This window comes from Panthera leo, chromosome A3 (assembly GCF_018350215.1).
Source record: "Panthera leo isolate Ple1 chromosome A3, P.leo_Ple1_pat1.1, whole genome shotgun sequence".
Classification (NCBI taxonomy): Eukaryota; Metazoa; Chordata; class Mammalia; order Carnivora; family Felidae; genus Panthera; species Panthera leo.
Genome location: NC_056681.1, coordinates 22,106,531 through 22,123,358, shown reverse-complemented (window position 1 = coordinate 22,123,358; position 16,828 = coordinate 22,106,531). Strand labels below are relative to the sequence as shown.

General features: G+C 56.6%; 1 protein-coding gene across 1 annotated transcript in view; it reads left to right on the top strand.

Moving 5' to 3' along the window:
- Window positions 1–7,352, top strand: part of SRC (SRC proto-oncogene, non-receptor tyrosine kinase) — a 50,875-nt gene extending 43,523 nt beyond the window's left edge. Inside the window, exons 9-14 of the mRNA XM_042931010.1 lie at window positions 222–377; window positions 1,815–1,994; window positions 3,607–3,683; window positions 4,408–4,561; window positions 4,654–4,785; window positions 5,080–7,352. Of these exons, the coding sequence (XP_042786944.1) occupies window positions 222–377; window positions 1,815–1,994; window positions 3,607–3,683; window positions 4,408–4,561; window positions 4,654–4,785; window positions 5,080–5,288 (908 nt within the window). The 3' untranslated portion in view covers window positions 5,289–7,352. The remainder of the gene's footprint in view (window positions 1–221; window positions 378–1,814; window positions 1,995–3,606; window positions 3,684–4,407; window positions 4,562–4,653; window positions 4,786–5,079) is intronic.
- The last annotated feature ends 9,476 nt before the right edge of the window (window positions 7,353–16,828 follow it).

The window sequence follows — 16,828 nt, the reverse complement described above, 5'->3', positions numbered from 1 at the left end:
AACGTATGAATGAATAACTCAGCGAGCAGATGCGCGAGTCAGTGTGGGCCTGTGTGGGGGATGAGGGTGTGTAACGCACAGGTGTGGATGCCTGGCCTCGAGGGCATCCCGTGTGTCCCTTGTGCATGCCACGTGTATGTGTACACACACACACACCGTGGGACAGGGAGGCCCCAGGGCAGACACCCTGCTGAACCCTCCCTCCCTGCCTCTGTCCTCAGAACATGCCGATGGCCTCTGCCACCGCCTCACCACCGTGTGCCCCACGTCCAAGCCACAGACTCAGGGCCTGGCCAAAGACGCCTGGGAGATCCCCCGGGAGTCCCTGCGGCTGGAGGTCAAGCTGGGCCAGGGCTGTTTCGGAGAGGTGTGGATGGGTAAGGCCTCGCCCCCGCCCCCTCAGAGGGAATCACCGTCCCTTGTGGGGCTTTGGTGTCTACACTCCAGAGCCGGGCAGATGCCCATCCCCTGGGACAGCTCCAGGCCCCATTGCCCTCCCCCTCCCACACCCTTTACCTCCGCAAGTCACGGTCACCTCTGCTGAACAGTGGGCTCTGTTTTCAGTGTGGAGCCCCCCTCACCACCACACACCTCTAAGGACCCTGGCGTCATTTGGCCAAGGGCTGCTCAGGGCTGGGCATCCTGATTCCCCGAAGACCCACCGCGCAGTCTGGGACAGGTGGCTCGGCTCGGAGCCTCGGTCTTCCTCGGGGTGCAAGGAGGGTGGGGAAGATAGGAACCACCTGTGGGGTGTGAGAGACCGCTGGCCCGGCATGCGTCCACGCATTAGCGCTTCGCCGTGGGAAGAGAAGCCTCAACTCGCACAGGGGGTGCTTGGCAGTGCAGTCTGGCATGTTCTGGGCCTGTTAACAGTCTCCCGTCTGACCCTGGAGTAAAGGCAAAACTGTCCTTGAAAACAAACACCGAGCAGCCCTGAAAAAAACCCAGGCCGCCTTCTGCTGACGCGGAGGAATCAGGGCGGTTGGCGTGAGGCAGGCATGACAGTTGTGAGCTGGTGGCTTCTGCAGGGGACTTGCCGCGTGCCGTCGTGTAAGCCGAGTGTTCACCTGGCATCACCGTCTCCACTCTCCTCCCTTCAGGGGAGAGCAGAGAGGCTTCCTGGGTGGAAGGCCCTGCAGGCACCAAGGCCTGGAGGCTGGAGGTCAGGCCAAGTCAGGAAAGGTGTTGGGCTGGGGACAGGGGCGAGGGATGAGAAGCCAGTTCCTAAGCACAGCCACAAAAGGAACACACGAGCAAAGCCTGGAGAAATCCCTGGCATCAGCTGCTCTGGTGGCTGCAGAACTCATTCCTGGCTTGGGTGTGTGGTAACGAGCCGCGGCTGCCCCGGGTAGACTCATGGAGTGCCAGGTACAGGTCCCCAGACCTGTGCCGCGAGGGCCTCGGGAACAGGCCTGGGCCCCAGCCCTCAGATGGGGGCCCAGGGACTGGGAGGAATGGGCCTAGGGCTACTCAGCAAAGGCCCTTGGGTCCAGCTGGGACAAGAACTCGGATTAAACACACTGGTCTAGAGTACAGCTTCCCCAAGGCCTCCCAGTTTGAAAACCAGACAATAATAAAATGACAGCTGCGGCTAAATGAGCCCTCATAGTGGGCTTGGCCCAGCGCCTCAGATCTCATTTAATTCTCTAGGTGGGGACACTGAGGCTCAGAAAGGGGCTGGACCTTGGCGGGGCTTGTCACGTGGCTGGGAGGCCAGAGCTGAAACTGGTACCCGGGCAGGCAGATCCTGGGTCCCAGTGGTACAGGAATAGGGGGGGCCTTCACTGAGGCAGCCTTTACCCCTACCCATACAGGGACCTGGAATGGAACCACCAGGGTGGCCATCAAAACCCTGAAGCCAGGCACAATGTCTCCAGAGGCCTTTCTGCAGGAGGCCCAGGTCATGAAGAAACTAAGGCACGAGAAATTGGTGCAGCTGTATGCCGTGGTGTCTGAGGAGCCCATCTACATTGTCACGGAGTACATGAGCAAGGGTGAGGCCTGAGCGACCGGCACAGAGATGTGTGACAGTCCCTTGCTAGGCAGGAGGGGACACACTTCACTTCCCCCCAGATGTAGTGTGTACATTTTATTATTTTATTTTATTTTATTATTATTTTTTAATTTTTTTTAATGTGTATTTATTTTTGAGAGAGAGAGCGAGCGCTTGAGCAGGGAAAGGGCAGAGTGAGAGGGAGACACAGAATCCGAAGCAGGCTCCAGGCTCCGAGCTGTCAGCACAGAGCCTGACGCAGGGCTCAAACGCACGAACTGTGAGATCACGACCTGAGCCGAAGTTGGGTGCTCAACCGACTGAGCCACCCAGGCGCCCCTTATTTTTTTGTTTTTTAGAGAGAGTGTGAGCTGGGGAAAGAGGCAGAGGGGGAGAGAGAGAGAGAGAGAGAGAGAGAGAGAAAGAGAAAGAGAGAGAGAGAAAGAGAAAGAATATCTTAGGCTCCATGCTCAGCATGGAGCTCGATCCCACGACCCTGGGATCATGACCTGAGCTGAAGTCAAGAGTCTGATGCTCAGCTGACTGAGCCCCCCATGCGACCCCTAGAGTGTACATTTTATTTTTATTTAAATAATTTTTTTTTAACGTTTATTTTTTGAGAGAGACAGAGTGTGAGCGGGGGAGGGGCAGAGAGAGAGGGAGACAGAATCCAAAACAGGCTCGAGGCTCCTAGCTGTCAGCACAGAGCCTGACGCGGGGCTCGAACCCATGACCGTGAGATAGTGACCTGAGCCGAAGTCAATCGCTTAACCGACTGAGCCACCCAGGCGTCCCTAGAGTGTACATTTTGAAAGGTGGAATGGCATAGAACCAACTTGTTGTGTCAATGGAAAGTCAAACCAAAGGTGGCCTTTCTCATTTTGTTTTTAATAATTTCCCACAATGCATCTTGGCTCCCCAGTTTGCTGGTTTTCTAAAGCCATTTGCCATTATGTGGCTGAAAGAAAAGTCCCCCAACCCTCCAAGCTGAGCCACTTCTAGGTCAAGCCCCTGGCTTGACCTTTACCTAATTTTTAAATTAATTAAATGTTTCAAAATTCCGCTTTTGGGAGGTATAATTTACAAACGATAACATACACCATGCTAAGTGTCCAGTTCTGTGAGTTTTAACAAATGGACATGGTGTACCCCTTACCACACTCAAGATGCAGGAGATCTCCGTCACCCTGGAAAGCTCCCTTATTTTCCTTTGCAGACGGTACCCTCCAGCCCTAAACCCAGGCAATAACTGATATGCCTTCTGTCACCATAGCTCTGTTTATTCTAGAGGTTCACATATTTCATCTTCTACATCCAAGCGTCGCCCTTATCACCTGTGTCAGTAGTTCGTTCCTTTTATTATTGCCGGGTAGTGGTAGTGCGGTACGGGGATGGGCCACGGCTTCTGTTCTCCTGGAGGTGGACATTTGGCTGTTTCCCGTCCTGCTTTGCCTTCTGAGTGACAGATGCTGAGTGAGGCTTTGTTCCGAGATGGGTTCGCGTGAAATCTGCTGTGCCGCTTGAAGCAGGGCTGGCCGGCCCAGGTGGGCAGGATGTGTGGGGATCTCTGCTTCCTGGCTCAGGGAAGACAGGGCTGCTTTCTCTCTGTCCAGGGAGTTTGCTGGACTTTCTCAAGGGGGAGACAGGCAAGTACCTGCGGCTGCCACAGCTGGTGGACATGGCTGCTCAGGTGAGTCAGCCCCGCCCACCTCCCACGGCCTTGGCCCTAGAGCACTCAGACCCACCTAGCTCAGCCCCCTCCAGGCAGCCTGCCTTGACTGCCGCCCACACTGTCTGATCTCACCACATTTACTACGGGGACCACCTATACGTGCTGTGAGTGGTGGTTCTGGGCAGAGCTTGAAAGAACCCTTAGCTGGGCGTCAGGAGTCAGGGATGCCTGTGGGGCCTCACACCTCAGTTTTCTTCTCTGTAAAGGTTGTTCAGTCACTCAACAAACCTGCATTGGTACTTGCTTGCTGTAGGTGGTGCTCAACAATCATTTCCTTATTAATCCTTATCACAATCAGGGGAGGTAGGGATGGCCCTTATTCCATTTGACACATGAGAAAACTGAGGTTCGGAGGGGACTTGGCACAGCAGGCAGGACCTGGCACTCATCTGTATCTGTGGGGCACCTGGGGCCTGCCTCTTCATCGTCACCCTGCTTCCTGGGCAGTATCTTGTCTTGTGCTTCCCCTTTGCCCTCGCCCTTTGTCCCGCGTTCCCTCTTCCCGCTGAACTCTGGTCCTGCTTTTGTGCCAACGGTGTTTGTTGTAAGCTGACTTCGCTTGCCTGAGGGCTGGCAAGGGCAGGGCATTTGGCTCCCCACCCTGGGCACGTGACTCGTGACCTGGAAGGGGGCACGGGGTGGTCCCTGAGCCTGAGCCGGGTCCCCTGGGTTCTGCCTGCAGATCGCCTCGGGTATGGCCTACGTGGAGCGGATGAACTACGTGCACCGGGACCTCCGTGCTGCCAACATTCTGGTTGGAGAGAACCTCGTGTGCAAAGTGGCCGACTTCGGGCTGGCTCGGCTCATCGAAGACAATGAATACACCGCCCGGCAAGGTGGGCAGGGCCTGGGTCGGTGCCAGAGGGCCCTCTGCAGGCACCGTCATGACGTTCTGCTGAGCCTCCCCTGAACTTTCTCCCTCCCGCAGGTGCCAAATTCCCCATCAAGTGGACGGCTCCAGAAGCGGCCCTGTACGGCCGGTTCACCATCAAGTCAGATGTGTGGTCCTTTGGGATCCTGCTGACGGAGCTCACAACAAAGGGACGGGTGCCCTACCCTGGTAAGAGGGCTCCTCGTGGCCCATCTTTGTTCCCTGAACCCCTCTGCCCTGGTGACCTGGGGCAAGCCATACCCCTTCCCAGGCCTCAGTTTCCTCATCTGTAGAACGAAGAGGTTGAGCATCTGATCTTAGAATCTCTCTGGTCAGGGCTCTCAGCCCCTGGGAGGCGACTTACCCACGGTCACACCCGCTCTGTCCTAGCCTGGAGGCACTCTCGGTTGTCCTCCTCACATCTTCCCCCCGCCCCACTTTCCTCACCTGAGCCAGCCTCCTCATACCTCCTTCTACCCACAGGGATGGTCAACCGTGAGGTGCTGGACCAGGTGGAGCGGGGCTACCGGATGCCCTGCCCGCCTGAGTGTCCCGAGTCCCTGCATGACCTCATGTGCCAGTGCTGGCGGAAGGAACCGGAAGAGCGGCCCACCTTCGAGTACCTGCAGGCCTTCCTAGAGGACTACTTCACGTCCACCGAGCCCCAGTACCAGCCTGGAGAGAACCTATAGGGAGCACACTACAGGGCCAGACTGGCCTCTTGGCTTGGATCCTGGGCTGGGTGGCCCCTGATGGAGGGTCTTGCCTCCCTCTGCCTGCCCGCATCGATCCCCTCTGTGGGGCTGAATTGCCAGTGATGAGGCCCCTCCCTCTTTTGTGGCATGGAAGGGCTTGGGGCCTGGGGCAGCCTTGAAGACAGGGTTTAAGGCTGGCACAGTGACTGCGTCCCGGCACCTGCTCCAGCCATATGCGTCCTCCCTGCCTTCCCTCCTGGAGCTCTGTGTGTCTCAGCAGGAGGAACCGGGAAGAAGGACGGGCTGAGGGCACCCTTTGTCAGCCTCAGTCTGCTCCTCACGTTGACTCCTTAACACTTCCACGTCGCCCCACGTCTGCCTCCAGAGCTGGCCGAAGAGCCTTTCCAAAGAGGAGTGATGGGCGCCTGGCCCTCGGCCTGCCCGCCACCCTGCCCTTTGCCGTCCATTTCTGAAACACCTGTTGGTGGAAGCTGCTGGGTCCAGACCCCTCTGCCGTGGCTCCCAGGCTGGGCAGCTGAGGCTGAGCTTGACTTGATGATGGTAGGTGGGGTGGGCACCCCCCTCCAATCCTGTTCTTAGACCCAAGGGACCCTTCGAGATCACCAGTTCCTTGCCCTCGTAGCACCCATGGGGAAACAGTCCAGAGAGGGGATGTGACTTGCCCACGACCACAGAACAGTTCAGGGTTGAGGTGGGTTTGGAACCCGGTGCTCCCTCTGTCTTCCTCAGGAACCAACAAGATTGTCCTTGGAGGCACCATGGACAGACTGGGGCAGCCCAGGGGACCAGGGGCCTGAGGCTGAGTTAGAGATAACAGAGCCTTGCTGCCGCTGCCTGACTGGCGGGACTGTTGTGGAGGGAGGGAGTGGAGACGGGCGTAGGGCGCAGCTGAATGAGGGGTGACCATGCCAGTGTCGGGGAGTAGATGTCGATCAGAGTGGGAGTGTTTTTTTCATCCTTGGAGCTAGCCAGCCATGAAAGAGAGTGAGCTCCCAGGCTCCGGAGGCAATCAAACCGAAGTACAAGATCCACGTGGTTGGGTGGTCCTGGCCTCAGGAGGGAACCCCAGGTTCTCCTTCCCCCGTTTGTCCTGTGTCATTTCAATGCCTGGCCCCTGCTCCCCTCCCCCAGTTAGCACCCCTTAACCCATGAGTAGGAGAGGAGCTCCTATGCTGGGGGTGGTGGGTGTCGAGTTCAAGTGTCCACTGCCATGCACCAGGCCTGGCTTTGTGACCTTGGGTGGCCCCCTCCTTCCTGTCTGGGCTGCAGCGTCTGCCTCCACGTGTGGCCATGGCCTCTGCGACTTCTCTGCTCCAGACCCTGTGGCCTGGCGTAACCTTGGTGAGCCCAGCCTGGGGCGTCGGGAGACTCTGGCCCTCGCTCTAATGTTTGGCCTTAGGGTATGTGGCGACTCCTCCCTGGGCCTCAGGTACCCCATCTTAAAAGGGGTGGCCGACAGTTTGTGGGCATCTTGCCAGGGCCCCTATGTGTGTGTGTATGTGTGTTATGTGTGTGCACGTGTGTGTCCATATTTAACATGTAAAAATGCTCCCCCGCTCTGTTGCCCAGACATGTTGTACATTTCACTCACAGCCCCCCATCACAGCAATAACATTCCCGCTGCCAGGGGCTCTCGAGCCAGCCGGGCCCTGCCAGCGGGAAAGGAGGCCAAGCGGTGCCTGCCTATGAAATTTCAACTTTTCCTTTCATACATGTTTATTACGCAAGTCTGCCGTCCGTCCCGGTCAAATCTGGGCTTGCTTACCCCGGCGCACTCTCAAGTCCCCTTACGGCTGCCTGGGGCCCTTTGTATAAGGTGTCCTAATACTGTTCTTTTTTTTTTTTTTTTTTTTTTTTTTTTTTTTAAATAAACAGTGTTTTGTAGATTTCAGATGACTATGCAGAGGCCTAGGGGACCCCCGGCTCTGGGCAGGGCCTGGGGGTCCCGAATTCCACGGCCCAGGCTTGGGGGGAGGGGGGATCCAGAATTGGTTGTAAATACTTTGCATATTGTCTGATTAAACACGAACAGACCTCAAAGTGTGGCCTGTGGTTTACTGGGCATCCACTGTGTGCTGGAGAATGAGAGGGGTGAACTGTGAGGACAGACTGTAGTCAGAGGGGCCTTTATTTGGGCCGCACTGGTGGCCAGCGGGCTTCAGGCCAGGGGGAGACATGATCAGATTGGAGACAGCCACTTGGGCATGTGGCCGTGTGTGCGCCAGCACCTCTATTTGGGGAGTGGGCACATCTGGCAGGAGTTTCGCTTGTGTCTGAGATGCACCGGGGGAAGCCAGGACTCCCAAAGTGTGAGCAGTTCAGGATGCAGATGCCCCAGGGGGATGGTGGCAGTGGACAGTCTGGGGGCCAGGTGGGGCTGTTGGGCCTGGGTGGGGTTGCAAATGTGCTTAAGGGGAGATGTGGCCGTGTGTATGCTGTGTTGTTTCCCAGGAGCTCTGGGCTGGGCTGGGGCTCTATCCACAAAAGTCCTGGGCACTCTAGGGAAAAATCCAAAGACCTTTCCTCTCCTCCCTTTTCCCCCACCACTAAAGGGACACAACCGGGCAGTTCATTTGCAACAGTCTTTACGAAGAAATTTATTTTGCATCACATGGCACGTGCATCTGTGTGTCACCTCTGGCTGTCATAATAGTCTATTTCAAGATTAGGACATTTCTCTCTGCAGTAGTATTTCCACAAGCCAAAAACCATAGTATCCAGGTCAGAATGGACACGCAGAAATGCACACACAGGAGCAGGGATGTATGTGTTTGTGGCTGAGCCTTCTGTTTGCTCCTAGGAGTGTGTGCCTTTGTGTTTGTGTGGGTATGTGCCTGGGCCAGTTTGCTCATGGGCATCTGTGTTGGTGTGTGGACACGCGTCCTGGTGGTCTGTGAATCTGGGTTCCTGGCAGTGTGTGCCTAGCTGTATGAACCTTCATAGTCACCTGGGTCTGTGACCGGGAGGTTGGACATCTGTTTGCCCAGGGCTGTGTGCATCTGTATACATACATATCCGGGTTGTGTGCCAGCCTGTGAGTTCCCGGGGTGAGTGTCTATGTGGGCATCGATGGGGTATGAAGCCAGCGAGTCTGTTTTCTCCGGATCAGTGTGCGGGATTTGTGTGTATTACACGGACACGTGCCATAGTTGGTGCCTGAGGTTCGGGCTCCCGGGGCCAGTTTACAGCTGGGTTCTGTGGGCTCGGAGGGCACACAGGGCACTGGCCACTCCTGGCAGGGCCCAGGTGTGCCTGGGTGGGTTGGGGGAGCCCAGGAACGTGTGCCAGCAGGCCAGGGATGTGCCCCATCCCAGAAAAGGATGGGGACAAAGTGATCCCCCCTGCCGGCAGGTGGGGACTACACTTGAGCCGTGCTGGGGGGCGGTCGAGAACCGCGTGGGGAAAGGCTCTGAGCCCCCTTTCTCTGCACCTCTCTGTCTATCTTGCTCCGTGTTTCTCTGTGTTTATCTCCCTCTGTGCCTCTCCGTCTGTCTGTCTCTCAATCTCCTGCCTCCAGCTCTCTGTCTGGCCCTGGCTCTCTGTCTTAACACTTTTTTTTGTTTCTTCCTATTCCCCCCCCCCCCCCGACACTTCTCCATAGTTCCCAGTGTGTTTCTGTGTGCTTCTGATTTTCTTTCTGTCTCTGTTTCTACGTGTGTCTCTATGTTTCAGGCTGTTGCTGGTTTCTCTTTTTCTCTGTGCCTGGCTGCTGTCTCTTTCCCTAGTTTCTCTGTCTCACAGATTTTCTTGCTTGTCAATCTCTCTGACTTCTGATTCTTCCTCAGGCCTTCCCACACCCCATGCTTTTGCCCAAGCTCTTTCCACTGTGGAGAATACCCTTGCTTTTCCCTCTGCAACCTGGAAAACTCCTATTCATCCTTCAAGACACATCTCAGAGGCCACAGACCACCTCTTGGAGCTTTCCCTGACCCCCTGGAACTTGCAAGGGTTGTTGTGTCAGTCCACACAGCTCACCCGCTGGTACAAGAGCTTGAGGGACCAGGGAAGGTCGAGCTGATGCACCCAGATCTGGCCCACGTGTCTGGTCAGGGAAGGGAGGCAAGAAAGCTGGTTCCATCTCTCCCACCTCTTGTCTCTGGCTCCTTCTCTGGTTTTGACTCCCTCACTCTGGGCCTCTGTCCAGTTCGCTTTTGCTCGTCGCGAGAGAGACAGAGTGGAGAGGTGAGAGATGTGCGGTCTGGGCGACCACCGTCCCGTAGCCCCTCTGCTCCTCCTGCAGCCCTCTCCTGATTCTAGCCCACTTCCGGGGACTGGAGACCCTGGGACCCCCGAGTCCTCTCCACCTTCCTTTCCTGATTTCAGTGGTTTTTCTCTTATTCTGCATATATTTTTTTCTCTGAGGAAAATGAGATGTCTTCCCTCATGGAGAAAATAGTATATATTCCTTATGGCGGAGTAGGAAAGATACAGAAAAGCACACACACAGACAGACCTTAATCTGTGCCCCAGACTCCATCCACCCCGCCCAGAAAGGGTGGGGCACGTGTCTGTGTCCCAGGTCCATTCAGACCCGTCATCTGTTCTCTGCCCATTGGCCTCTGTGTCTCCTTGTCTCTGTCTGTCCCAGAGGGAGTCTGTCTGTCCTCTGGCTCACATTCGCTGGCTCTCCCTGTGGGCTGCTGGCCTGGTCACTCTTTCATACGTATGAAACTCTTCCCAGGCCCTGTGCTGAAGGTGTGCGTGCGCGCGCGCACACACACACACACACACACACACACACACACGACGCACGCGCACGCGAGGTCCATCGTCTGCATTTTCTCTTATCTCATCTTTCATTTTTTCCCTTGCGGGCTCCAAAAAAGCTGCGGTTTGCAGAGAGAAAAAGAGACACTAACAGAGACGGAAACACAGAGACAGAGATGGCAACAGCCAGGCAGAGGGGTCTGGGGGCCAGGTTGGTGCCGTGGTGGGGGGAGGGAGACGGAGCTCTGCCCATGTGTCTGTTGTTCATCCGGTCCTCGCCGTCCCCAGCCCTCCACACCCGAGGGCCTTTCCCACCCAGTGCCCGGACCTGTGCTCCCCTCACAGTGTGACCCACGGGATCCTGGATCTGTGTCTCCCCACCTAGCTCTGCCAGCCTGTCCATCTGTCTGTCTTCTTTTTTTTTTTTTTTTTTTTTTTTTTTTTAATTTATTTTTGGGACAGAGAGAGACAGAGCATGAACGGGGGAGGGGCAGAGAGAGAGGGAGACACAGAATCGGAAACAGGCTCCAGGCTCCGAGCCATCAGCCCAGAGCCTGACGCGGGGCTCGAACTCACGGACCGCGAGATCGTGACCTGGCTGAAGTCGGACGCTCAACCGACTGCGCCACCCAGGCGCCCCCATCTGTCTGTCTTCTGTCTGCTTCTGCGTACCCCGATGCCTCCCCCTTGCTGTGGTCTCATTAAGTGTTCATCTTTGTCTTGGTCCCATCCCCCCGGGTGGGGTGCGTCCGTGTGTCCACATGTGTGTGGCCGATCTCTGTGCCACTGGGTCTGTCTCTGCCTCCCACCTCCACGTGTCTGCACTTTTCTTAGTGCGCTCCTTCCCCGTGACTCCTGGGACTTGGCCTCTGGGGTGAATTTTTGCTCAGTCCCCATCCTGGCCCCAGACTTAGTCCCGTGCTCCCTCCAGCCTCGGCTTCAAGGCCTCCGTCCTGGTCGGTTTCCCTGGCGACCACGCCCCGGACACCTCCTCTTTAAATGTCCCAAACTCAACTCACCTGTGCGCTCCCGCAGAGGGGCCCGTTAGGCCTTCGGTGGGCCCCAGTTAGCTTTGCCTTCGTGAGCCCCTTCCTCCGTAAGAAACATTCAAAATTATATTACAATATTGCTGTAAAGTCAAATATGTGAATATATATTAAAGCGTTGTTTGAGGGGCGTGTGGCTGGCTCAGTTGACGGAACATACGACTGTCCATCTCTGGGCTGTGAGTTTGAGCCCCATGTTGGGTGTAGAGTTTACTTAAAAAATGAGCTAAAAGTTTATTTGTCTTCTTCTTCTTTTTTTTTTTCACTTTATTTACTTATTTTGAGAGAGAGAGCAAGCAGGACAGGGGCAGAGAGAGAGGGAGAGACAATCCCAAGCAGAGAGCACAGAGCCCTACTTGGGGCTTGAACTCATGAACCATGAGATCACGACCTGAGCTGAAATCAAGAGTCAGACGCTTAACCGACTGAGCCACCAGGTGCCCCTATTTGTCTTCTGATTTTAAGAAAAATTAAAATGTTTTGTGGGCCCCTAAAGTACAGTGGGCTGTAGATTTACTGGGCATGTCCTCTGTGCCAGGCCTGGTAAATGCTGCTCCTGGCACATTATGTGTCCTCTTAACCTGCTATCTTCTCTGTTCTTTCTTCTGCATTCTGCCCCCTGTGGTTTGCCCTTGACCTCAGTGTGAGTGCATCAAAGCAAGGTGACCTGTGTCAGCCCCTCCCCCACTGTCTCTGTCTGTCTCTGTCCAGCTCTCTCTTGCCCTAGCAGGTTTGTCCCTTTCTCTGGGGTCCCTCTGTTAATTCACTTATTCTCCCAACACGTGGCCCTCCTGTCTGTGTGTCCGGCAGGGAGCAGGTGTCTGGCTCCCCCTCTGTCCCGAAGGCCTTCTGGCCTCCTGGCTCTGTATGCTTGTCGAATTTCCGGTGCAGGCTGTGCTCCTGCACCCCGGCCCCTTGCCCTGGGCTGGAGGGTCAGTGTTCTCTCTCACTCCCACCCAAGTGCTCTGCCCCCCCACCCCAGTCTCCGTCGTCATTATTCCAGGGGCGCCTGCTCTACTCTCCACCTCATCCCTCCCCCCTCCCCTTTTACCCTCTGCCTCGGTCCACATTCACCCTGCTGCTCTCTAACTTTGCCTTCGCTCAGGTGTGTGAGCATCCGCTCCCTCCCTGGCCCATTGGACCAGTTTCCACGAGGCACCTGCTGTGGGTCCGGCCCTGGCTGGGCTGGCGGTTCAGGGGTGAGGGATACCCTGTGTGGGACAGATGAGCAGAACAGATGGTCCTGGGAGAGTAGGGGTGGGGTCCTGAGTGTGAACAGAGGGTCCGGAGGGCTCCCCGGGGAGGCAGAGCTGAGGGAGGCCTGGGGGCCAGGAGTACCAGGTGGGGGAGGAGGGCAAAGAACAAAGGCTGGGAGAGGGGAGGTGGCCGAGCTGGGCCGGGCTGGCCATCGAGTCACCACATCCTCTGTCTCCTGGGGCTGCGATCGTGTGTGAGGCAGCCGGCCCGACAGACATCCGGACGGACACTGGGAGAGAGCGAGAGAGGCCCATGGAAAGCTCCTGCTTTTTCTGTGTTTATCTCCCATCTCGCTCCTCTCCTCTTCTCTCTGGGACTTATCCGAGTCTTGTCTCTTTTCTGGGCTTCCTACGTTTGTCTACGTGCGCGTGTGTATGTGGCACGTGTGTGGCCTGTGTTGCGTGTGGATGGGGTGCGTGTGGCATACGGTCCCGTCCTGACTCCCTCACTGTTGCCCGAGTCCAGCAGGGGCTGTGCGGCCCGTGCGTGCGGACGCCTCTTTCATTCCTTCTGACTTAAACGTCATTTGCACCGCTCTGAAGAGGCAGCCCCGGGGGAGACAGGTGCCTCCCACTCTTCCTCAGCCCAGCCTTCTCTTCAGCCTTGTCATTCAGTCGCCGTCTCGGGTTTTCTCTTTCCAAACTCCTCTCTTGGGGTCGTGCTTCCGGTGGACTTGAGACTCATGTGTCCTGCTTGCACTTGTGTCTGTCTGTCACCTCTCCCTCCCACACACTTTCTCCTTTTCTCTCTTTGTTTTCCTGTCTTTCTTTGTCTGTGCGTCTCTGCCTCTGAGCTTTAGCTTAACTCTTTGTGTTCCCCAGCATTAGGTAGTTTTCCCACTCAGATGTGACTGCACAGTCGTGTGTGTGTGTGTGTGTGTGTGTGTGTGTGTGTGAGAGAGAGAGAGAGAGAGAGAGAGAGAGAGAGATCTCCTCTCACCCTTTTGCTCTCTACTCGAAATCCCCTCTCTGGCTCCATCTGGATTTTTCAAGACACTCTGGTTATCTGTCTCTCTCCAACTTCCAACTCTCTCTTTTTCTCCTTCCACCTCCAGCTCTGAGGCTCTGTGTCCGGCATTTGCTTTCACTCTGTAGACAAGCATATGGTGATCTGTGTCTCCATCCATCCGTCTGTGTGTCTGAGAGTGATTTCTAGGCCCTTTTCCTAACCCCCCTTCCTGGGCCCACTGGTGTCTCCCCCTTCACACCGCTGGGCCCTCTCAGCACCTACGCCGGCCTCCGTCTCTCTCCCCTGCCCTTCTGTGTGAGCTCCTGGGCCCCTCGCCACCTCCCACCCCAGCCCCTGCACCCCTCAAGGCCCACCCCAGCCTCAGCACCATCCCCACCCACTGCCCCCACATGCCTGCTTCACTGTCCCCAACAGGTCACCCTGACCAGGCCATTCCGTGGCGGTAGAATGCTCCAGGAGCCCCCAGCCTCGGGTGTCTCTAGCTCAAGGGGCCAATGTTGGTGATTTCCTTCCTGCCCCATGGGACCCCCGCCTAATTCAGGTCTCTCCGGGAGTCTCTCTTTCCGTGGGAGGGTCTAGGCATCAGTGTTTCTTGGTCACATTACTTTTTTACGTTCCTTTTCATCAGACTTTGTCAGGCTCTGTTCTTACCTGGGCATTGTTGTGTGTGTGTGTGTGTGTGTGTGTGTGTGTGTGTGTGTCCCCGTTCCTCCCTCCCCATCTGACACATACCTCTTTCCTTCTGTCTCTTATCGTCTTTCTCTCATTAAAAAATAATGTAACTGGGGCGCCTGGGTGGCTCAGTCGGTTAAGCGGCCGACTTCGGCTCAGGTCATGATCTCGCGGTCAGTGAGTTCGAGCCCCGCGTCGGGCTCTGTGCTGACAGCTCAGAGCCTGGAGCCTGTTTCAGATTCTGTGTCTCCCTCTCTCTGACCCTCCCCCGTTCATGCTCTGTCTCTCTCTGTCTCAAAAATAAATAAACGTTAAAAAAAATTTTTTTTGAAAAAAAAATGTAACTTCCATACTATAAAATGCACAAATCTTAAGGGAAAAACCTCAGTGAATGCCACCCGTGTCTACACCTGTGGACCCACTTTCCCGAGCCAGACCCGGACCTCGCAGCTCCCAGCAGCTTCCTTCTCACACGATCACCAAGGGAACCGCTGTTCTGACCGCTTCTGTTTACTCTCGTTGCTTTACGTCGTTGTGTGCATGTGTGATGTTCTGTCTGTCTTAGAACTCTCTTAGCTGTTGCTTCCCTTCTGGGAGTCCCTCATCTTTGTTCCTTCCTTCGGTCACAATTGAGTCCCTCCAAAGACAGGCTGTATGTCTAACGCCCTGCCTTCCCTCTCTCTTGCTCCCTCTGCTTCGTAGCTAAGTCATTATTGAATTCTGCTTCAATTCTGTGCGTCACTGCAGGAGTGTGTGTGTGTGTGTGTGTGTGTGTGTGTGTGTCCCCGCTCACCCACTGCCTCCCCCTCACTCACTGCTTCTCCCACCTCTGCCTCTCTCTCCTCTCCCGCTCCTGGGGGCTCCATCTAGATTTTTCCAGGTGGGTCTGGCTCTGTTTCTCTCTCTCTCTCCTCCTTTCTTCCCTCGCTGTCCCCGAGGGGCGGGTGAGAGCTGGCTGGCACCGTGCCTGTGTGTGTGTCCACCTCTGCCGCAGCTCCGGCCTCGCCCCCTCCCGCTGCCCCTCGCACCTCCCCTGCCCCCTTTGCAAACTCTCTCTGCCCACAGTGGATCCACTGCCGTCGGTCTCTGGCCGGGATCTTGGAGCTAAGCCCCTGACCCCCACCAGGTCCACCTCTCCCAGTGCGGAAACCCCTCCTCCAGGCCCCATCCCTCCCCTCCCCTTCCTGTCCCAGGCTGTCTTCACATCAGCACCTCCCTCTCCCTCCCCCTTCGGCTGCATTTGTTCTCAACCTCCCCAAACAGCTGGCACCGTGACCTCTCCCACCTGCCAGCAAACCCGGGGCTGACTCCGCAGACCTCAGTGACTCTGCGTCTCCTGACTCTCCCCCTACCTTTCGGATGCCTCCTCCTCTGTGTCTTGCCCTCTTCTCCCTTCCTGCCCGAGTCTGGTGACCTCACTCACTCTGGGCCTCACCTCTCCCTTTGCGTGGCCCACCCCCAGTCTGCAGATCTCCCTGTACACCTGCCTCCTGGACATTCCATAGGCACCACTACCCACTCAGCACCCGGGTCCAGGCCCTGGGCTCGTCCTCGCTCCCCCTGCCCCTCCTTGCCCACTTCCTGTCCACATGGTCCCCCAAATGGGCCCCGCCTCATTCCGTCCTCTCCATTCTAGCACCTTGCCTTCGCCCGGGCTTCGTTTCCTCCCCTGGGCTGGGTGCCACAGTCCTCACTGGCTTCCCTGTCACCTGCCACCAAGTGCTCCGGCCTGCCCTTGGCCTCCCAGAGTGACCCTCTGACATCAGGCAAATTTGGTCGTGCATTCAGTCAACAAACAGCGGCTGAGCAGCCACCATGGGGCAGGCCTCATACGTGGCCTGGTTCTGTCATGTGGAAGGAGACCCTGAGCCGGCGGGGGTGGGGGCTGGAGTGGAGCCCGTGGCCTCAGCTACTCTTCCTCCTCATCTTTTCACTTCTACCAGCCTCCCTTCCTTCTGTCTTGCCCTGTGGCTGTCGCGCCCATCTCTCTCCAGTGTCGGGTGCGTCTTTCCGTCTGTTCCAGAGTGAGGGTCCTTACACCTCTGTCCACGTCAGGCAGTTTGAGATCTGCCTGTCCATCTGTCCCTGTGCACCAGCGCGCGTATCTGGTTTTCCTGTGCGTGTGTGCGTGTGTGCGTGTGCGTGTGTGTTTCTCTTTCTGTTGTTTATCTGACAGCCTGTGTATCCTGACCTGGGTTTCTGATTGTTTCTATGTGAACGTCTGTGTGTGTGTCTTTGTCTTGTGTGTGTGTGTGTTGACCAGTCCTGTGGTGTGCAGTGATGAGGGTATGTGGGGATGTCTGTCTGTCTGTATGTCAGGGAGGGTCCCTCCTGGCCGCGTCTCCATGTATTGTGAGGATCACTGTGTCTCTGGTCGTGTCTCCCGAGTAGGGGTCTGTCTGGGGGATTTTGTCCGGTCCTTCTCCGGCTGGGGGCCGTGGAGATGCCATGGGCTTCCTGTCTGCTTCCGCAGATCCCATCGCCTGGCCGTCTACCTCACAACTCGTGCCGCCCCTCCTCTTCCTTCTCCGCATCCCCTCTCCCTCTCCTGGGGGCTTTGTTGGGGTTGCACGTCACCGTCTGTGTCTGGCCGCCTTGCAAGCCTGCGAGCAGGCTGTGTGCGTCACACCTCGTGCCCAGCCCCGGCTGCCACCGCCGTCCCCTTGTGCGTCATCCTGGAGCCCCTGGCGGTGTGGGGGTCTTGCCTCGCAGCTCAGCAACCCCGGCTCCCTCCCATCCTCTGTCTGAGCCTTTCCTGAGCTTTCTTCTCCTTCCTTCATGCGGCAGGCCTCCATCTGGGTTCGTGCAACTGTCTGAGGCTCCCTAGTCTCACCTCCTGTTAACTTTCTGCTGCTGGCGAGTTTA